This window comes from Oncorhynchus tshawytscha, linkage group LG30, assembly GCF_018296145.1.
Source record: "Oncorhynchus tshawytscha isolate Ot180627B linkage group LG30, Otsh_v2.0, whole genome shotgun sequence".
Classification (NCBI taxonomy): Eukaryota; Metazoa; Chordata; class Actinopteri; order Salmoniformes; family Salmonidae; genus Oncorhynchus; species Oncorhynchus tshawytscha.
The window spans coordinates 43,347,051-43,370,195 of record NC_056458.1 but is presented as its reverse complement, the minus strand read 5'-3'; the positions used below and the strand labels follow the sequence as shown (position 1 = coordinate 43,370,195).

Sequence of the window (23,145 nt, the reverse complement as noted above, 5' to 3'; positions counted from 1 at the left end):
TAAATAAAGGTTAAATATAAAATAAGAGTCTTCTAATTTCAGTTGATTACTGATAATAGGAAAGTGAGTGAGAGGTTATAGTAACGCCCTTCTTTGGACAGCTTGGTAGGGGGTACTGAAGTGGGGACGCTGGGGTGGGCAAGGGGGGTTGGGTAATGGATCATTCTCACTAGCTTTGTTTACAAAGCAGGGTGGGGGAGGGGTTGGCTAACATAGTCCTCAGCTTACCCAGGGGCACTCACTCACCCGAGACATCCTCTTCTCTGCCTAGCCTTTTATTGTGTCTATCCCAGAGAGCTTAACGGCTAAATAAGAATGAGGCACAAACCTATTGATTGCTTGTTAATGTTTAATACTAGAACTCAACAATGTACATCTGTCATAGTGGAATGAGAATCAAACTCGTTTCCACATTCTGTTCTGCACACTGTTTATTCTTGATGTTATAGGGTTTGAACATTTCTAGCAAATCTTGATAAAGACTTATTTCAACCTTTCAAATAGTCTGAAGTTACTACTACTGTATATTTTGTATTGTGTTTAAAGATAGATTGTCCCCCCAGTGGTTGTCCCAGGATAAACGTAGTGACATTTGGCAAGACTGAGGTTTTTCCCGTGCCCATTATACATGGCAAATGTCATCAAGCGTAAGAAAGACATTAAGACAAAGGCAACAAGTTGGCCAGTGCAGTCTCTGTTTATTGACTCATTATTCAATTAGAGTTGTCGTTAATAACACCGTCACAATATCTCTAGATCTTCTTGCTGGTTCTTTTCAACACGACCGAGCCCACTGTAGAGGTCTAAACAGGGGAGAAAAGATGTTAAACATCACTTGGAACTGCCCAAACTTATTTATCATCTCTCCTAATATACACCATCTTCTGCCAAAGTGACACTTTTACCTCAATCAGTTTTCCTCCGCTGATTTCAGATGTGTGGTGGTATTTGGGGAATTTCGTGCTCAGCTTGCCCCCCTCCATTGTAACAGTGGCCTGACACAAAAATGCTTTTTATTCATACGGTCATTTATTCAACAAACAACCTCAGTTTGTTTGATCTAGATGTCATAGATCATGTCGTGCTTCTACACCTGCATTGCTTGCTGTTTGGGGTTTTAGGCTGGTTATTCTGTACAGCACTTTGAGTTATCAGCTGATGTATGAAGGGCTATATAAATACTTTTGATTTGATTTGATATAATACATGCATCCAAGTTCCCCTAGACATAGATTTATTTTGACGTTTAGCAGACGCTCTTATCCAGAGTAACTCACAGAAGCAATTAGGGTTAAGTGCCTTGCTCAAGAGCACACCAACATATTTTTTCACCTAGTCAGCTCGGGGAGTCAAACCAGCAACCTTTCAGTTACTGTCCCAACATGCTTAACTGCTAGGCTACCTGATCTTCGCTTTGCTATTCAAACCCTCCAAAACATTAGACAAACTCGCTTCCAGATTTCATGTGAATTTGAATGTCAATATACACATTATAACTGTCTCTCTTGTCTGAATGTCATCTCTACGGCTATTGACCCTGACTACTGACTATATTGACTATATGAGACTTGAGTGGGAAATAGTACAGCAGTGTACACAACGGGCACAAAACTCCATAATTTCTGATCTAGAGATGTTTACCTTGAACTTTTTCCCCCCGATGGTCTCCATGTCACATTCCTGGTCAATCACAAACTTGTTGGTGACGCTCTTGTTTGTGGGATAGAGCTGGGACCATGAGAACTCATTGCCGTTCTGCACCACCTCAGTGATGAGTTTGTAGTCGCGACCCTTCTCAATGACGTCATCAGGGATGCCTTGGATTACAAGAAAATATATAGTTAGACTTGGGGTAATGAGGCTATTTTGAATCGTGTGTGTTTTGAATCACATACTATCATAAGTGTGAGTACAGATTGAGCACTGTCATTTTTCCATACTGACACTGCTAATCACCAATGAATGTGAATACATCCCTTTCAATACAATGCATAATCCAAGTTAATTCAAGATGTCAAAACAAACAGTTTTTTTTTATAGGCTCTAGGCTAGTAAGCTTGAGTAAATGCCTCACCAACGAGCTTGCAGAATTCTTCGTATCCCTCCTGGGTCTCAGTTTCCCACTTTCCAACGAAGGCCATGGTGTACGGAGAGTTGATGGGTTGAGGAGAGGTGAGCGAAGGCAAGCAGGGAAGCATAAGGTACTGAGTGACAACCTGTCCCTCTTTAAATACACACAGTCACCATCTCCACCCATCTCTCATGACACTTTTTGGTACAGCACTACCATAACTACACCATAAACATTTATGGTGTCAACTGGGTAATATGGCGAGTCATCAGAGAGCTGGTGACCATGGGGTCACTCACCTTTCCACATAGTATAGTAGCCTATGGTGAAATACCCACTGCACTGAATGTTAAGCCCTTAAACAACACAACCAGATGTGAACCCGACTGAATAGATTTAACTTTGAACAATATTTCAATACTACATCAAATGGCAGCATAGAGGTCCAAAATGCCTCAAAAAAGTGGACAAGATTGTACCGTACAACTCCTTTTTTAAATTGTTTGTAAAGGATGAATCTCATTGAGAGTTTACCGACTGCTTCAGTCCAGACCCCTAAGGCTGCCTTACATAGAAACGGGCTCTCTGAATCAACCACCATTTTGTCTTGCCTGTTTAGTTCTCCTCTGTCACCAGGAGTGTTGTTGTAACCCCCTATGGACAGCCACAGAGGTGTACTGTGCATTTTCCACTCTTGACAAAAAAAAGGGCCTGCAAAGCTGTGATGAGTCTAGATCTGAGACTTGGCAGTACACAAGGTCAGCTCGTGTAAGGACAGTAAGCTCTTTAGATCAACAGCCACAACACCAGGGATGATCTCCTGGTGGACTTTGGAAAGCACACCTAGCCTCAGACCTTTTCCAAAAAAATGCACACACCAATGTAATTCAGTGTTCCACTACTCCGATGCTACTCAGAGTAAGTATGTCTTAACACACACACACACACACAGTGTGTTTCAGAATTTTAAAGGCGTTTTTGAGGAAGCAACACATACTCCAGGCCATTTGACCCTTAAGTGATAGGGGTAAAACCCATTGCTCATCATATAGTTTGCGGACGACACAACAGTGGTAGGCTTGATTACCAACAACGACGAGACGGCCTACAGGGAGGAGGTGAGGGCCCTCGGAGTGTGGTGTCAGGAAAATAACCTCACACTCAACGTCAACAAAACTAAGGAGATGATTGTGGACTTCAGGAAACAGCAGAGGGAACACCCCCCCATCCACATCGATGGAACAGTAGTGGAGAGGGTAGCAAGTTTTAAGTTCCTCGGCGTACACATCACAGACAAACTGAATTGGTCCACTCACACAGACAGCATCGTGAGGAAGGCGCAGCAGCGCCTCTTCAACCTCAGGAGGCTGAAGAAATTCGGCTTGTCACCAAAAGCACTCACAAACTTCTACAGATGCACAATCGAGAGCATCCTGGCGGGCTGTATCACCGCCTGGTATGGCAACTGCACCGCCCTCAACCGTAAGGCTCTCCAGAGGGTAGTGAGGTCTGCACAACGCATCACCGGGGGCAAACTACCTGCCCTCCAGGACACCTACACCACCCGATGCTACAGGAAGGCCATAAAGATCATCAAGGACATCAACCACCCGAGCCACTGCCTGTTCACCCCGCTGCCATCCAGAAGGCGAGGTCAGTACAGGTGCATCAAAGCTGGGACCGAGAGACTGAAAAACAGCTTCTATCTCAAGGCCATCAGACTGTTAAACAGCCACCACTAACATTGAGTGGCTACTGCCAACACACTGTCAATGACACTGACTCTACTCCAGCCACTTTAATCATGGGAATTGATGGGAAATGATCTAAATATATCACTAGCCACTTTAAACAATGCTACCTTATATAATGTTACTTACCCTACATTGTTCATCTCATATGCATACGTTGATACTGTACTCTATATCATCGACTGCATCCTTATGTAATACATGTATCACTAGCCACTTTAACTATGCCACTTGGTTTACATACTTATCTCATATGTATATACTGTACTCGATATCATCTACTGTATCTTGCCTATGCTGCTCTGTACCATCACTCATTCATATATCCTTATGTACATATTCTTTATCCCCTTACACTGTGTATGACAGAAGTTTTTTTTGGAATTGTTAGTTAGATTACTTGCTCGTTATTACTGCATTGTCGGAACTAGAAGCACAAGCATTTCGCTACACTCGCATTAACATCTGCTAACCATGTGTATGTGACAAATAAAATTTGATTTGATTTGATTTGATATAATCTCTACTGGTGTATATGCCTTTTCAAAATGCAAGCTACAAGATTGTTGCTTTCTGCCCATGTTTTTTTATCATTCCTTGATTTATGCTCTAATATATTTTTTAAATGCTCATTTGAAATGCTTACAACAGTGAGACGAAGTCATCCCTAAGTCTATTCGGGTATCAGTTACTCATTGACTGTGTCACCTTTGATTTCATCACTTGAGTCGTTGTTGTACTATGCCATGAGAAACATAAACCTCTTTCATGATTGTATGCTCAACAGTGTCCTTCAACGCTGAGCCAAATAATTTTATTCCCCTCTCAGGGTTGAATCAGTTTGAAGAACGTAAAACACAGTGAAACATCAACTTTTATAGTGCACCATACTAATTCAAAGTACAACTTACCAATGACTTCCGAGTGGCGCAGCGGTCTAAGGCACTGCATCTCAGTGCTAGAGGTGTCACTACACACCCTGGTTCAATCCTGGGCTGTATCACAACCGGCTGTGTATTAGGAGTCCCATAGGGTGGGTGCACAATTGTTGTTAGGGGAGGGTTTGGCCGGGGTAGACTGTCATTGTAAAATAAGAATGTGTTCTTAACTGACTTGCCTAGTTAAATAAAATGATAAATGTCATACAAATCAGAATTAATCTTTGTAAGTAGGTGCTCTCTCTTATTGATAATCTGTAATTCACACAACTGACACAACCAACTAATGTCTTTGTCCATAAAATATGGCCTATATTCTCATATTCCATAGTATGCAATCTGCAAGGTCTTTCAGCCAGGAGTATGGCACATTTGTGCTCTCAAACCTTATAGCATGTAGTATCTGTGGCGTGATTGTATCTGTCTGATTTCTTTGCAAAGTACTAATAAACTATTTGAATATGTCCACATTTCCTCAACTCAAAATGTAGTACAGCTGCCTAGTCAAATAATTTATCTCCCATCCACCCCAATGGTATTTCCTGCTGAGATGCTTTCACAGTGCTTTTCCGAGGGAACACTGTTGACCAACCACTATCAGTTTGATCAACAGCCAGAGCTGCTATAAAAAAAAGACTAAAATCCTGTATCCATTGAATACCACAGAAGAGGGATATACAGTAGTTTGCATTGTATTTCTACAATTGATCCATGCAAACACTTTTTATGTAGATGACATAAATGGTAGAGCTGATATGACCCCTCGTTTTTTGGGGGGGATCCTGTTTTCAGAAACTGAGAAACTGTAGCATACAGTTAGACCTTCTGGTAAATGGGGATTCTATAGAGACATACAAACAATGTGAGAAAATAAGAGAATAAAATACAAATGTGCAATTATGGCCTGGGACCTTGAAAACCTTTGCACCACCCAGTAATCCTGAAGCTGAGGCTAACACCGAGGATTTGAGCCATTGATTGTGCCATTTGTTGTAGTTTAAACAGTAATTGGAGACTGCTCAAAGTCATTGCAGACATTTTACTGTATATTATGTTTGCTCTCAGTTTTTTACTAGGAGTCCCTTCCTGGTGAATTTTCAGTGACTTATGTTAAACGCAATGCATGGAGTGTTGCTCTTATTTTTTTGAAGGGAGGGATAGAACTGCCCCAGTAGAGATGCCATCTAACACCCAGGAAGTTACGATTCAAACTCCCATTAGACATCTCTCTGAGCGTCATAATACGTTTTTTTTACTCATCAAATATAGAGTTTCGCTGAGCATCTATCTTCATTTAAGCCTGTAATGTATTGTAACGACCCAGGGTCATTACAGTATGAACAAAATAGGAATTCACAAGCAACAGAAAATGTGCCTATTCGGCACAACCAATGGATCACTCATTACTGCCAATACAGGAAGGCTACAACAGCTACATGTTTTATTTATGTAACCTTCATTTAACTAGGCAAGTCGGTTAAGAACCAATTATTGCTTACAATGACGGCCTACTCCGGCAAAAACCCTAACGACTCCCAATCACGGCTGGTTGTGATACAGCCTGGAATCGAACCAGAGTCTGTAGTGACGCCTCTAGCACTGAGATGCAGTGACTTAGACCGCTATGCCACTCAGGAGCCCAATACACTGTTTTAGAAGTTTTAGAAGTAAGTTAGTTGCTCAACGAAACTCCATATTTGACAATAAAACGCTTGCAAAGCTGTCTATTGGGAGTTTGAATCGGAGCTTCCTGGGTGTTAGACATCTCTAACGCACAGATACTGGGTCAGTATTGAACCAAAGTCAAAGGTCCTAATGTCAATAGGCCTACTGTAAATGTTGTAACATTGCTGCTTGAACATCGCTGGTGCCTAAAATACAATACAATATCGCCCCTTGTGGCAAATGTTTACAAAACCAGACAAAGGGAGCCAATTACAAAAGTGTTTCCAGGGGTTTCTGTTGAATGACGTGGACATTGACCAGTCAACTACAACTTTGTAGTTTGCTGGCCAATCCCAAGTGGTCTTTGGTTTCAAGTGGGCGGGCTCTATCGCTATCACAGGGAGAGGACCTGACCGTACAAGCAAAGCGGAAAGAAAATGGCGGCCGTGGCTGCGGAGCCAGGAGCTGCTGCGGCATCAACAACAACAGCGGGGAACAGTGGTGATTTCGAACCGGAACCGGTGCCGGAGGCCAAAATCGACTTCGATGCGACGCAGGAGTACGCACCAGTAATGGACCATGTTCACCAACTCAAGGATGGGGATGCAGTTCAGGAATGCAACCAGGTCCAAATGGAGCTAGTGAGCAGGCCAGACCTAGAAGCAGCGGGAAAAGCCCTCGCTGCTAGTGCAGAGGATGAACAGATCGAGGCAGGCTGTCTTGGGGTCGGTGTAGAAAAAACGGAGAACCATGCTCTCGAGGGCTTTGGTTCCAAATACACCATGTCGCGAGCGGAACGTTTGAAACAGTTTTTTTCGCCGAATGTTGAACCTGCAAACGAGGTCAGTAAGCACGAGCCCTACGCCTGCCTTCAGAATAGCCCCATCTCCGATTCACAGCCATCGGTGGTCTTTTTGCATTCGTTCCCTGCGCAACCTGTGGCTACGGAGGCTGGGCTGTCGTTAGCAGAACCAGCAGAACCCATTATAGATTACGATAAGAACCCAGAATTAACCCAACCTACTAATATCGAGTGTGACTATAGAGCTTTAATTAAACCGTCTCACGAGGCTGAACTGGATCCCGAACCCGCAGATGAATTTCCTTCTGTCTCCGAGTACAAGAATGACGACCCCTCAGAAGCTGCTTCGCTTGAACGTCCCCAGTCCATAGACCACGTCGACTTTCTACCAATTCTAGAGAGGGAAACAGTCCTTGGGACACCCGTGGAGGCTGGTTACATGTGTGACTTTTCAAGCATAACAACCCAGAACATTCCGAGACCCGAGGTTCCTCTAATGCCAGTGGACCAGGTACCCTCCTCGGCAGAACTTGGAGACTCGTGCTCACCACAGAGGTTCGAAACGAATTTCAATGAAAGCGATCCAGTATCGAAACCCTCTCCCCCTGTGTCTGGTGCTGAAACTGAGGAGCTACAGCCTGAGTCTGTGCACAACCTGATACCTGGGTCGGAGGTTCGAGTATCTCTGGATCACATAATCGACGACGCACTGGTGGTGTCCTTTCAGTTAGGCAAGAAAATCTTCTCCGGGGTTCTGATGGACCTATCTAAAAGGTATATTATGATCCTTCTCAGAAATGTCTCTTATGTTTTTCTAGCTATGTCACTTTCTGTCACTTTTCTGTTCTTAAGTTTAGGTCTACACCTGGAATCATATCACTTTGTTTACTACTGACATCCATGGCGCGTACAATGTACACTCCTGAAATATGTGGTGTGTCTACATTCCTAACTTGTGCTTTGCAAACCCACGTCCCATCTTCCTAACCTTAACAGACACAGTTTTCTACTCTTGCCACAGGGCGAGGGGTCAAGCTACCATGTGACCTCTATAGGTTGACAACCAAGTCACAAAAATACAGAGAGTAACTGCTCTTATCCTCAATTATCTGGGCTGTGCTTTCAGTTTTTAGTCTTTTCAGTTTACAAAACTCATCTTGGTTTTATTTACAAAGTCCACTTACATCAGAGGTCAACTGGAGAGGAGGATCACATGAACAGTCAGTCTTATGGTGTAAGGTCAGTCTTATGATGTATTTCCATACAGGATTTACCCACGTGTTTTACCCAAAAGGCCCAGAGACTTTTCTGTTTCCATTTACGTGAGCCGGCACCCGTGCCTCAATGGACTATGGCTCCGGCAGACCTGCTCTCACTTGGGGCCAAAGCCAGGCCCACTGGTACTTTTCAGCTGTCATTTTACATAACAATGGCTAACTGTGAACCTTTAACACCTTCGCACAAAGCAACACTTTTTTTAAAATTATTCAGAGGTTGTTGATTCTGCTTTTCACCAGTCCTCACTGTCAGCCCTAGCTATGTAAACAATGCCCCTAGTATATCATAAAGGGTGTATACACTAGTGTAACACTGGGGTTACAGTCGAAAAGCAGCATTGGAGAATGGTGCAGTCGGTAGAGTAGAACTATGCTACTTTACCCCCCCTCCCTCGGTGTCTGTCTTATTTTCCTCTTTGTAATTTATCACCCGCCTCATCAACACCTTCCCCCCCACTCCACACTTCTCTCTCTCACTTATCAGCTGCAGATCTATATTTAGGGTCATCGTTAAACTTTCTTATTTTTGCCTGGGGCCTATGTAAATTATCCTTATTTGGTTAAGAAAGGGTGCCATCTGCACACACAAACTTTACTAAACTATCAGAGGAAATCAACACTTTGTGGTGTTTCCCTTCACAAGCGGCTCTTTGTGGAGTTGTTCTTTAGATGTTCATATCATTTCAGGGGATAATATCAGGATATCTTCATATCATTTCAGGGGATAATATCAGGATATCTTCATAGCATATCAGGATATCTTCATATCATTTCAGGGGATAATATCAGGGTATCTTCATATCCTGATATGCTATGAATATATCCTGACATTATATCCTGAAATGATATGAACATATCCTGATATTATATCCTGAAATGATATGAAGATATCCTGATATGCTATGAAGATATCCTGATATTATACCCTGAAATGATATGAAGATATCCTGATATTATATCCTGAAATGATATGAATATATCCTGATATTATATCCTGAAATGATATGAACATATCCTGATATTATATCCTGAAATGATATGAAGATATCCTGATATTATATCCTGAATTGATATCTTCATATAATTTCAGGATAGCTTCATATCATTTCAGAGTATAATATCAGGATATGTTAATTTCTGGTGTTATACCGTGTAGACCAAGGCTATTAATATAGTCTATCAATACATGGAATAATATATGCTATAACTTGGGAAACCACATTAGTTTAAATTGCTATGATAAGATCCTGAGCAGTGGTCATCTCAAAGACAATGGTCAGTTCATTGCAATGACAAGATGGAGGCCACTAAAACCTTAGGGTTTCCTTTTCCAATCTTAGAACACTGTAGATAATCAACACCCTCTACAAACAAAATACTTTTAAAAAAACAATCCTTATTATTGAGTCTAAGCAGAGATCTGTATATAATGACAAGATGATTATGTCTCCGCTTTAACAATAGGAGTCGTTGTCCTAAAGAGGGGAAGGCAGGCAACATAGAAACTCATTGGGCTTATTTAGGATAGATTTTGGTGAGAGTTAAACCTCTTGTTTCGCATTTTCCTCTCTAGTTTAAGGGATCGGTTTATGGCTTTTGTTTTCCAAAAGTCCCCTGAGTGCAGGCCTTGTGCCTGTGATTGGCCAGAGTGTGTTCCATAACATAGGTCATTAGAGAACGACCTATATAGATTCTTTTTAGGGCCGATACCGATTTTGAGGGTCAAGGAGGCCAATTGACAATATTTTAGACTGATATTCAATATCATTAAATTTAAAAATGCTGATTACAAAATTTCTCAGAGACAGCCATGTTTACATTCATTTAAAAAATCAAACAAAAAATGTGATTTTGATAAAACAATCGAATTACATTACAACACAATGGTGATAATTGTATTTGAATGGTAAATCATTTGATAAACTGGGTAAATTAAGATGGCAACGGCTTACTCAAAATACAGGTGAATGCATATTCAACAGGAGTATTTGAGCTTGTTTGGGATGACCAGTGTCTAAGGTGCTACAGATGACAGTCTGTATTCCTTCCATGTGGGACTTCTACTGATCAACAACGTTTACATAGAAGCATCACTCCATGTCAAGCCTGTATGGAAAGACATCATATAGGCACTGCTTTTAGTTTGACTATATTAAATAACATCTATTCAATCCAAATGGGTCCAATGTAACTTAAAGATTTGGGATCGCGGATGCTTATGAAACTAGTATTATTTTGGTAATTTTCCGTGATCAGGATTTTTTTGTTTGTTTCAGATGTGATTAATCTCTAAACAGCTCTGCTGCTAGGATGAAACAACTCAATTGGCTAGTTCCGCTATGTGCCAAGAATTGGGCGGGTTGTAACTTGATTCTACTGCTACGATTGGATAGAGTTAGGCTGTGACTCCACTTCCTTTCACATCCCTCCATCGCTCATATCACTTGGTGCTGTTTACGGCTACTATGAGAACTATCTCAATGGCGATGAAGTTTGCTACAAAGTCATAATGTGCATAATATCTAACGAGAGCGAGGCTAGGGAAAAAAGATCACATGATGATGCAAGGTCTGTTCGAAGGACTCATATCTGAGTAGTGAGAATGCACGGAAGACACATTTCAGTTGAAGTCATTCAGTTGTACAACTGACTTGGTATCCCCCCTTTCATTCAGTTGTTCAACTGACCAGGTATCCCCCCTTTCATTCAGTTGTACAACTGACCAGGTATCCCCCCTTTCATTCAGTTGTTCAACTGACCAGGTATCCCCCTTTCATTCAGTTGTTCAACTGACCAGGTATCCCCCTTTCATTCAGTTGTTCAACTGACCAGGTATCCCCCTTTCATTCAGTTGTTCAACTGACCAGGTATCCCCCTTTCATTCAGTTGTTCAACTGACCAGGTATCCCCCTTTCATTCAGTTGTTCAACTGACCAGGTATCCCCCTTTCATTCAGTTGTTCAACTGACCAGGTATCCCCTCTTTCATTCAGTTGTACAACTGACCAGGTATCCCCCTTTCATTCAGTTGTACAACTGACCAGGTATCCCCCTTTCATTCAGTTGTTCAACTGACTAGGTATCCCCCCTTTCATTCAGTTGTTCAACTGACCAGGTATCCCCTCTTTCATTCAGTTGTACAACTGACCAGGTATCCCCCCTTTCATTCAGTTGGACAACTGACTAGGTATCCCCTCTTTCATTCAGTTGGACAACTGACTGGGTATCCCCCTTTCATTCAGTTGGACAACTGACTGAATCGATAGTTACATATCGCAATATTATTTTGGGGATGATATTATATTGATCCTATAACTCCAAGTATGGATTTAAATATTTGCTTGTTTTTGTTGCTCTGTAGCATGCAGGTAGCCTAGTGGTTAGAGTGTTGGACCAGTAACCAGCAGGTAGCCTAGTGGTTGGAGTGTTGGACCAGTAACCAGCAGGTAGCCTAGTGGTTAGAGTGTTGGGCCAGTAACCAGCAGGTAGCCTAGTGGTTAGAGTGTTGGGCCAGTAACCAGCAGGTAGCCTAGTGGTTAGAGTGTTGGACTAGTAACCAGCAGGTAGCCTAGTGGTTAGAGTGTTGGGCCGGTAACCAGCAGGTAGTCTAGTGGTTAGAGCGTTGGACTAGTAACCAGCAGGTAGCCTAGTGGTTAAAGTGTTGGGCCGGTAACCAGCAGGTAGCCTAGTGGTTAGAGCGTTGGACTAGTAACCAGCAGGTAGCCTAGTGGTTAGAGCGTTGGACTAGTAACCAGCAGGTAGCCTAGTGGTTAGAGCGTTGGACCAGTAACCAGCAGGTAGCCTAGTGGTTAGTGTTGGGCCGGTAACCAGCAGGTAGCCTAGTGGTTAGAGTGTTGGGCCAGTAACCAGCAGGTAGCCTAGTGGTTAGAGTGTTGGGCCAGTAACCAGCAGGTAGCCTAGTGGTTAGAGCGTTGGACTAGTAACCAGCAGGTAGCCTAGTGGTTAGAGCGTTGGACTAGTAACCAGCAGGTAGCCTAGTGGTTAGTGTTGGGCCGGTAACCAGCAGGTAGCCTAGTGGTTAGAGTGTTGGGCCAGTAACCAGCAGGTAGCCTAGTGGTTAGAGTGTTGGGCCAGTAACCAGCAGGTAGCCTAGTGGTTAGAGTGTTGGGCCAGTAACCATCAGGTAGCCTAGTGGTTAGAGTGTTGGGCCAGTAACCAGCAGGTAGCCTAGTGGTTAGAGTGTTGGGCCAGTAACCAGCAGGTAGCCTAGTGGTTAGAGTGTTGGGCCAGTAACTGAAAGGTCGCTGGATCGAATCCCTGAGCTGATAAGGTAAAAATCTTGTCGTTCTGCCCCTGAGCAAGGCAGGTAAACGCACTGTTCCCCAGGCACCGAAGACGTGAATGTCGAATAGGGCAGCTCCCCGCACCTCTCTGATTCAGAGAGGTTGGGTTAATTGTGGAAGATGCATTCAGTTGTACAACTGACTAGGTACCTCCCTTTCCCTAACTAGTGCTAGTTGGCTGTACCTGCGCCAAAACCCCAGTATATTTCATCCTATAGCTTGTTCTCCATCTTTTTAAATACTGAGCCAACATATTTTCAGTACTTTTATTTCAATTACTGATCAAAACTAATTTTCTCAGCAGCAAATATATAGTGAGCAATATGTTTGAAACATCAGATCGCAACACATATAGAATGGTGAGAATCACATATAGAATGGTGAGAATCACATATAGAATGGTGAGAATCACATATAGAATGGTGAGAATCACAACACATATAGAATGGTGAGAATCACAACACATATAGAATGGTGAGAATCACAACACATATAGAATGGTGATAATCACAACACATATAGAATGGTGATAATCACAACACACAGAATGGTGAGAATCACAACACATATAGAATGGTGAGAATCACATATAGAATGGTGATAATCACAACACACATAGAATGGTGATAATCACAATACATATCGTATCGGCCCCTACGTATCGTGATAATATCGTGAGGTCCCTGGCCATTCCCAGCCCTATACTATCCAATAAGCCTATTTCAGATCTAGGGGTAGAATCTGTTTCTTGACCAAGCCATCTTTTTGTCTAGCATCCCTTGATAAGGAAAGAGAAGATGGTGGTTGCGTGACAATGAAAGGTGTTGGTTGATAAGGAGGCTGCTGTGATGGAAAGCAAAGGCAGTGGCAAGGAACGGCATGTTCTCCTGTTCATGGCTGTTTCATTAGTTGTGATCAGTCTTCCTAATCCTTGTGCAATTTTACACTTCGTGTCGGCTGTCACCGAGGAATCTGCATTTTTCGGCGGTTTCAAGGATGTTTTTAAGTAGGAACGGATGGGCTCATGGCCAGATTAATGCAAGGATGGATGTACTTGCTTTATGTAACTGCCAGGGAAGCAATTAGTTTTAACTTGACACATCCTTCTGGTTTAGAGAGATTGAATGTTTGTATGTAGCCTTCAGTGCATTAATTAAGTACAAGCATCCCAACCCTCCACGTTTAATGTTATGCTCTGAAAAAGGCCGTAGCCTACCACATTGTCCAGTTACATTTTCAGTTTCCATGATGGCTCAGTGCAGTCCAGACCACGTCAAGGTGACTTATGAGGAATCCCTTTCCCCCTATTCTATTAGAGAATATTCTCTATCTATCCTGTGCAGACTGTTCCACACCTTGACCCAGTGCTGTGATGTTTTATTCCTAGTCATCTGGTGTTAGCTAAAACACCATGTGCCATCATCTCTGCTCTGCTGGGAAAAAATATTTTCAGCCCTGATCCTCCATCCTCAACCTGAATCTTGGCTGGTATTGTTTCATACCATCTCCTCGCCTATGTAAACCGTGCACAATCTTTCTTCAAATTAGAGAAATTACATTCTCCTTGGCCTAAATTATATCATTATAATTAGTGGTTCCTGTGACTGCAATTGGATCCGTTACTGAAGTTGCCCTCACCCATGAATGGCAAGTCAAATCAAATCAAATTTATTTATATAGCCCTTCGTACATCAGCTGATATCTCAAAGTGCTGTACAGAAACCCAGCCTAAAACCCCAAACAGCAAGCAATGCAGGTGTAGAAGCACGGTGGCTAGGAAAAATTCCCTAGAAAGGACATGAAGCAGATCATGTTTTTTGTTGTTGGGACTACACAAAATAATATTTTTTAATCAAATGCTTCAACATTACATTTTTGATTCAATGATTAAAATATTAATTTATAATATGCATTGAATGTTTGTGCATCAAGTGCATTGAAAAGCAACACTTCTCTGCATAGGTTTACTCTCCCATTTGTTTAATCATGTTTTGCCGTCGCGTTGTATTAATTTACAAGATGCTAGACATGATTAGAGGTCGACCGATTAATTAGGGCCGATTTAATTAGGGCCGATTTCAAGTTTTCATAACAATCGGAAATCGGTAGTTTTGGGTGCCGATTTGCCAATTTTCTTTAATTTTTCTTTTATTATTGTAAAAAAAAATATATATATATACCTTTATTTAACTAGGCAAGTCAGTTAAGAACACATTCTTACTTTCAATGACGGCCGAGGAACGGTGGGTTAACAGCCTCATTCAGGTCAGAATGACAGATTTTCACCTTGTCAGCTCGGGGGATCCAATCTTCCAACCTTACAGTTAACTAGTCCAACGCAATAACGACCTGCCTCTCTAGTTGCACTCCACAAGGAGACTGACTGCCTGTTACGCGAATGCAGTAAGCCAAGGTAAGTTGCTAGCTAGCATTAAACTTATCTTATAACAATCAATCATAATCACTAGTTAACTACACATGGTTGATGATATTACTAGATATTATCTAGCGTGTCCTGTGTTGCATATAATCTGACTGAGCATACAAGTATCTAAGTATCTGACTGAGCGGTGGTAGGCAGAAGCAGGCGCGTAAACATGAATTCAAACTGGACTTTCGGGCGTTTTGCCAGCAGCTCTTCGTTGTGCGTCAAGCATTGCGCTGTTTATGACTTCAAGCCTATCAACTCCCGAGATGAGGCTGGTGTAACCAAAGTGAAATGGCTAGTTAGTTAGCGCGCGCGGTAATAGCGTTTCAAACGTCACTCGCTCTGAGCCTTCTAGTAGTTGTTTCCCTTGCTCTGCATGGGTAACGCTGCTTCGATGGTGGCTGTTGTCGTTGTGTTGCTAGTTCGAGCCCAGGGAGGAGCGAGGAGAGGGACGGAAGCTATACTGTTACATTGGCAATACTAAAGTGCCAAAAAGAACATCCAATAGTCAAAGGTTAATGAAATACAAATGGTATAGAGAAAAATAGTCCTATAATTCCTATAATAACTACAACCTAAAGCTTCTTACCTGGGAATATTGAAGACTCATGTTAAAAGGAACCACCAGCTTTCATATGTTCTCATGTTCTGAGCAAGGAACTGAAACGTTAGCTTTCTTACATAGCACATATTGCACTTTTACTTTCTTCTCCAACACTTTTGTTTTTGCATTATTTAAACCAAATTGAGCATGTTTCATTATTTACTTGAGGCTAAATAGATTTTATTGGTGTATTATATTAAAGTTAAAATAAGTGTTCATTCAGTATTGTTGTAATCGGCCCTCTATTCCGCAACAAAGCCTCCTTCACTCACGCCGCCAAGCTTACCCTAGTAAAACTGACTATCCTACCGATCCTCGACGATGTCATCTACAAAATGGCTTCCAACACTCTACTCAGCAAACTGGATGCAGTATATCACAGTGCCATCCGTTTTGTCACTAAAGCACCTTATACCACCCACCACTGCGACTTGTATGCTCTAGTCGGCTGGCCCTCGCTACATATTCGTCGCCAGACCCACTGGCTCCAGGTCATCTACAAGTCCATGCTAGGTAAAGCTCCGCCTTATCTCAGTTCACTGGTCACGATGGCAACACCCATCCGTAGCACGCGCTCCAGCAGGTGTATCTCACTGATCATCCCTAAAGCCAACACCTCATTTGGCCGCCTTTCGTTCCAGTACTCTGCTGCCTGTGACTGGAACGAATTGCAAAAATCGCTGAAGTTGGAGACTTTTATCTCCCTCACCAACTTCAAACATCAGCTATCTGAGCAGCTAACCGATCGCTGCAGCTGTACATAGTCTATTGGTAAATAGCCCACCCATTTTCACCTACCTCATCCCCATACTGTTTTTATTTATTTACTTTTCTGCTCTTTTGCACACCAATATCTCTACCTGTACATGACCATCTGATCATTTATCACTCCAGTGTTAATCTGCAAAATTGTAACTATTCGTCTACCTCCTCATGCCTTTTGCACACATTGTATATAGACTCCCCCTTTGTTTTCTACTGTGTTATTGACTTGTTAATTGTTTATCCCATGTGTAACTCTGTGTTGTCTGCTCACACTGCTATGCTTTATCTTGGCCAGGTCGCAGTTGTAAATGAGAACTTGTTCTCAACTAGCCTACCTGGTTAAATAAAGGTGAAAAAAAAAAATTTGTCATTATTACAAATAAATAAAAAATCGTCCGATTAATCAGTATCGGCTTTTTTGGTCCTCCAATAATCGGTATCGGTGTTAAAAAATAAAAAATAAAAAAAAACATAATCGGTCGACCTCTAGACATGACATAAGGAAATGGGTTGGTATTGGACTATTTGTTTTGAGTGTATCTCCTCTTAAAGGGATACAGCTTTTTGTCATTTCAGCCAGTAGTTTTGAAAGTAGCTCACAAACCAAAACGGCCCCGAAAAATTGTACTCAATTTTGTACAACGTCATCCATTTCGTATATATGTTACACACTGGAAAAATCTAATAAAAATCCTGAAATTTGTATGTTACAAATTTCACTTTGTACAATATGTTATGAATTTGTAAATGCGTAAGATCCCATTCAATCTCTTTAAGGAAGAGTATAGATCCATTGTTTTGTTCTCCACCCGGCACAGCCAGAAGAGGACTGGCCACCCCCCAGAGCCTGGTTCCTCTCTAGGTTTCTACCTAGGTTCCTGCCTTTCTACACGCTTCTACATCTGCATTGCTTGCTGTTTGGGGTTTTAGGCTGGGTTTCTGTATAGCACTTTGTGACATCGGCTGATGTAAAAAGGGCTTTATAAATACATCTGATTGATTCTCCAAAGGGGAGGAAGGGTAGTTCAGTACAGACCCACTAGAGGTAGGATATGACCCATCCTGCCTACAATCCTTTGTGCTTTCATCACAATAGCACATTCAGAGATCCATTTATAGCCATTAATCCAAAATAATGAATAGGTTTTAAACAAAAAAACACTTTCTGTTTGTCATAGATTGATAATATATGAGATGAAAGGCAGGTTCCTAACGAGTTCAGGAAGCCACGCTAGCGCTCTGTGAGATGTTCACAGCGATGGGGACAGATGTTTTGATCAAGAGGGACCTTTCAAGAATAAACACATTTTCTCTAACGCTAAACATACAAATATGTATTTTACTGTTATAAGGAAGGTAAATTCTTCAAGTTAGTGGTTTTATAATTTGATTATACTAGATTTAGAAAGCATATAAGTCATTTCAAGCCTTATTTATCCAGTTTTGTTGACTAGGAAATGCGTTGTATAAAATATTTCAGATTTTTATCATATTTGCACTGTGTCCTCAAAAGTGACTACACCTCAGCCATGTATAACTATTTTGACCAGAAAGGTGAGATTTTAACCTTTCTTGGAGTGTGCAACATTACTAGCTATTGTTTATGGTCTTCTCATGATAAATAACTACTTTTGGGGATTACATGGAGTTAAATTTAAGTGATTTTAAGACTTTATTGTTTCTGATTCACTTTCTATTTTAATGAATAAAGTTGGAGGGAAGTTTAGCATTAATATTGTAAACAAAGTTTGGTTTCCTGCTGTGTTTTCAGGGCCTTGTGCACTGCAGTTACCTACGGTGGTTTTGTGTTTGTCTGTGGGAACTCCTTTGATCTCATGCAACACTAATTTAGTGTGCCACTGTTCTTCACAGTACTCTTTTTATGTCTGAAACTTTACTCCTCGCATGTTCAGGATTTAATGGCTTTAGATGTATGTACTAAATGTACCTATGTAGGCCTGTAATTAGAAATGTCTTGAATTAGCATGAAATGTCAGAAATACAAGAAACACTCAAAACAAACAAAGCCAATGAATGATATGAGTTATTTTGTTGTTGTGGTTGAGTTATCCACAGTTTCTAAATCCTCTCAACTTTCTATTCTCAGGTTTGGACCCTATGGAATTCCAATCACTCTGTTCCCGGAGAGAGAATACAAGGAGAAACCCGAATCTATGCAGCTAAAGACGGAACAACACCAGCCAGAGACCGAGAATGTGGAAAAGCCAGTCCAGGAAAACCCCGATGGCCAAGTCGCCACAGTGCCCGAACCGAACCCTGACCCCCAGTCTAACCCATGGACTTCAAAACCTCCCCCACTGTTTCAGGAAGGCGCCCCTTACCCTCCCCCTTTGTTCATCAGGGACACCTACAACCAGTCGATACCTCAGCCGCCTCCCCGTAAGATCAGGCGGCCCAAGCGCAGGCTGTACCGCGAGGAGCCCACCTCCATCATGAACGCCATCAAGTTGCGGCCCCGTCAGGTGCTCTGTGACAAGTGCAAGGGCGCTGTCACGACAGTGGACAAGCGGGAGCCGCGCAGAGGCCCCGTGTCAGACTCTAGGAGCGAGGATGCCAAGCGGAGACGCAACGACAGCGCTGTCAGCAAGCGGCCGCGCAACGACCCCCGCTCAGAGGAGAAGAGCCGTGCTGCTGAGGTGGCCAAACGGCAGGTCTCCTCTTCTTCCTCTTCTCTGAGCCAGGTTAAGGGCGGAGCTGGAGGGAACAGGGTTCTGAGAGCGACCTCCACCACAACATCATCACCGGTGAACAGCGGCTCCAGAGTCCAGCTCAATGCCAAGAAAGTGCTGCAGAGCAAAAATGTTGATCACTCCAAGGCCCGGGAGGTGCTGAAACTGGCCAAGGCCCAGAAGAGGCAGAGGGAGACTACGGTAGTCACTGACAGCAGTGGCAACGCCAAGACGATGACGAGGGCAGCCGCCCTGCAGGAGGCCCACGCACACCAGAAGGTCCACTTCACTCGGCGGCTGCAGCAGATCAGCGGGGTGGGACCAAGCAGCGCCACCCCTCTCCCACCCAGGATGCGCATCAAGCCTCAAAGGTACCGTAATGAAGAGAACGACTCTTCTACATGTAAGCCGCCTTGCCTGGAGAAAGTGCCGGGAAGTGGCTGTTTGTCCCCTCCAAAGCCAGACGCGCCCCGCTGCACCGCCACATGCTCCTCCTCCTCCTCCTGCTCCACAGGCCAGGCCGCTGCTGCTGAAAGCCAGGGCCCTGATAACGGGCCAGAACCTGAGGTTTGTCCTCAGCCCCAAGTGGAGCCCCCCACAGCCAAGGAGCATGGTGACCCCAAGGCGGAGCCGGAGGAGCAGGGGGCAGGAGGAGAGGCGGGAGACGCGTGGCAGCAAGGCTGGCAACCTTGTCGTTTTCATGAACCTTAACCCCGGCCAGCCGGACTCCTCTAATACCTCTATGTGCAGCGTTGATAGTGCAGACGACTTAAAGTCCTCGGACTCAGAGTGTAGCTCTACGGAGAGCTTTAACTTTCCCCCTCCCGGTCGCCCCTCGCCCCCTGTCCCCGGCACGTCCTCAGCAGTCGCTGACCCGTCGCCTGCCCCTACGGAAGAGAAAAAGCCCTGTAAATCTCAGAAAGTGTTTTCTAAAAATGTGTCTAAGTGTGTCTCTCTAGAGGGCAGGACCATTTGCGTAGGGGACATTGTTTGGGCCAAAATATATGGCTTTCCCTGGTGGCCAGCCCGCGTCTTAGGCATTCAGATCAGTCGTAAAGATAATGGGCTCTTAGTCAGGCAGGAGGCCCGTGTCGCCTGGTTCGGTTCACCCACCACCTCCTTCCTGGCTCTTGCACAGGTCGCCCCTTTTCTAGAAAGCTTCCAGTCACGCTTCGACAAGAAGAGAAAGGGCTTGTACCGTAAAGCCATCACAGAGGCAGCCAAGGCTGCCAAGCAGCTCACTCCCGAGGTTCGCGCCTTGCTTACACAATTCGAGACGTGAGGTGGTGTGCTTTGGGGGAAAAGGAAAGGTAGGCAAAAATGGCACCCACTTTTGTCCCCCCCTGCATCTCTCCCCTGCTCGTCACCTACAGGGCCCCCTCACCTTCCAGGGAGAAAGAAACTAAATATTTCAGGCCAGAACACAACCAGTAATCTTTTTTTTGTGTTTTTTTGTACGCTTGAAAAGGGACTGGATGGTATGGGGTTATGAACCTTGCTGGGTAAATAAGGATGGCAGTGTATTTTTACTTTATCCTATCAAGGATCACCTTTTCCAACCTGGTGGAAATCTGGTAATTGTATATTTTAGGAACATTTTTATTCACTGGTCAGTGATTTGGAATATTCTCCTTTTACTTCTTAAATTGAAGCCTTTAAATGTCACTCTTTGTGCAAAGAAACTTACGTCATGTTTTAACACCGCGGGTTCATAGGTTGATCGATCGAGTTCCGCTGCCAATTGTCAAAATCTTAGAGACAAAAGGGTATTTCTTTCAGTCTATGCAACAAATGGTTCAGTGTCAGATACTGTGAATGGAAAGATACAGGATCTGAGCAGGAGTAGATATTATGTATCTGTATGGGTGGAAGACATGCTGTGATGTGACCAGGAAGTGGACACTTGTGGATTTGAAGAGAGAGCAGGCAAATAGGGGCTCATGTATCTGCTGTACCTCAGACATAGTCATAGCTGCCTGGCTGTGGGAGCTGCCTGCCAGGACTTTCCAGACAGTTGAGCTTTGGTAGCGAGGAGCCTTTGAGCCAGACAGGTGAGCCGGGGTGGTGAGGAACCTTTAAGCTAGACAGGTGAGCCGGGGTGGTGAGGAGCCTTTAAGCCAGACAGGTGAGCCTTGGTAGCGAGGAGCCTTTAAGCCAGACAGGTGAGCTGGGGTGATGAGGAACCTTTAAGCCAGACAGGTGAGCCGGGGTGATGAGGAACCTTTAAGCCAGACAGGTGAGCCGGGGTGATGAGGAACCTTTAAGCCAGACGGGTGAGCCTTGGTAGCGAGGAGCCTTTAAGCCAGACAGGTGAGCCGGGGTGATGAGGAGCCTTTAAGCCAGACAGGTGAGCCGGGGTGATGAGGAGCCTTTAAGCCAGACAGGTGAGCCGGGGTGGTGAGGAACCTTTAAGCCAGACGGGTGAGCCGGGGTGGTGAGGAGAGGATGGTGTGCTGCTCCTCATCCTCTCTCTAAATAGAGATGGCTATTGATACAGTACCCCCACCCATATTTCTACAGTGCTACTACATACTCTAGTTCCCTTGACTCTCTTCTCGGCCTCCACAGTCCCCCAGTCTCTGTTCTTCTATCTGACTGTCCTGTCTACCTAATGCTCTACTGAGTTATCCAAGACTGTTCTATCCCTACTTCTCTAATCTTCCTAGCTAGCGCCTTGGTTTTTTCATACATAAAATGATGCCCAGTTGTTTTAAAATCACTGATTTAATGAATTGTCAGCATCGGGACATTTTCAACAAACATTTAGTTGATGCAGCGAAAGCTTCCCATTCTAATGATATTGAGTCGACTAGCATTGGCCGTGGGAAGCCATTTTAGTTACTCCTCACATAGACCGATGTGATATGGTAGCACGACGTTACATGGAGTGACTATATTTTTTTGCCAATTGTGTTAAACTTTTACTATGGGTTTGCCATATCTTGTTGATTTATTAAGTTTCCCAGTGATTTCTCAGTTTCCGTTGTTAGACCTACTTCACCCTAATTTGAAGTGGGAAATGTGTGTTGATTTTATTTGGTGCGTCTGAACCCTATCTTCTATCACTTCCTTCAGTGCTTGGCTAATCTCGTACGACTGTGAATCTTGATTTTATATATTATGTACAGTACAATCTGTATCAAATTATTTAGAACTTTCATGATGATTCATGTTAAAGTTTTTTTTTAGTGTGACTGAGGGGAGGGCAGGATGAGGAAAGGTGACCTCTCCTGCTGGCTGAGGGGGGTTGTGCGGAAATTGAATCATCCTGGCTGAAAGGGGGTGGGGGAATGGAAAGAACCTCTCCTGCTGGCTGTAGGGTGGGGAGATGACCTATCCTGGCTGAAGGGGGGGGGGTTGTGAGGAAAGATGACCTATCCTGCCTGAAAAGGGGGAGGGGGGTTGAAGATGATCTGTTCTGTAATTATGGGTTCACTTCAGATTTGACCACTTCATCACAGAAATGAACTACATTTCCTAAATATGTTACTAGCCACTCTGACTAAATATGAAACGTACATACAGTAAAGACTAACATTGCCTCACTTTTGCCCTTTTGGCCCGAACAGGTAGAGATCAGAGGCCTCTTGCTTGGTAGCACACACTGACCTGACCATGGTTACAAGCAGAGACATGTATGGTTATGACAGTTGGTTCTGTTTCTTTCTGACCTCTATCATCTGTTTGCAGATCAGAGAATGCTGTATAGGAGACAAAAAAAAACACGTTGAAAAGTAACATTTGATGAACACTTGTGTAAATGTTTTCTGCTGTTTTTAAAAAGTATATAAATAAAATGTAAACTTTAAAGAATCTGCCCTAAGTTGTCGTCATTTTAGTGCTCCTACTTC

General features: G+C 43.4%; 2 protein-coding genes across 3 annotated transcripts; one reads left to right on the top strand and one right to left on the bottom strand.

The window, feature by feature from the left end:
* Positions 1-681: 681 nt before the first annotated feature.
* LOC112228266 (gastrotropin) lies at positions 682-2,228 on the bottom strand. Of its 2 annotated transcripts, XM_024393444.2 has the most exons (4): positions 2,075-2,228; positions 1,642-1,817; positions 906-995; positions 682-803 (listed from the first exon to the last, which is right to left on the bottom strand). In XM_024393444.2, exons 1-4 carry the CDS (start codon positions 2,196-2,198, stop codon positions 753-755), a joined length of 441 nt encoding a protein of 146 aa, XP_024249212.1. In that variant the 5' UTR covers positions 2,199-2,228; the 3' UTR covers positions 682-752. The 2 variants fall into 2 exon arrangements, with proteins under 2 accessions (XP_024249212.1, XP_024249211.1); XM_024393443.2 differs by having other exon boundaries at positions 739-995.
* Positions 2,229-6,839: 4,611 nt separating this feature from the next.
* Positions 6,840-22,535, top strand: LOC112228267 (PWWP domain-containing protein 2A). The gene is made up of 4 exons (XM_042309624.1): positions 6,840-8,001; positions 18,712-19,498; positions 19,553-19,861; positions 19,896-22,535. Exons 1-4 carry the CDS (start codon positions 6,863-6,865, stop codon positions 20,574-20,576), a joined length of 2,916 nt encoding a protein of 971 aa, XP_042165558.1. The 5' UTR covers positions 6,840-6,862; the 3' UTR covers positions 20,577-22,535.
* The last annotated feature ends 610 nt before the right edge of the window (positions 22,536-23,145 follow it).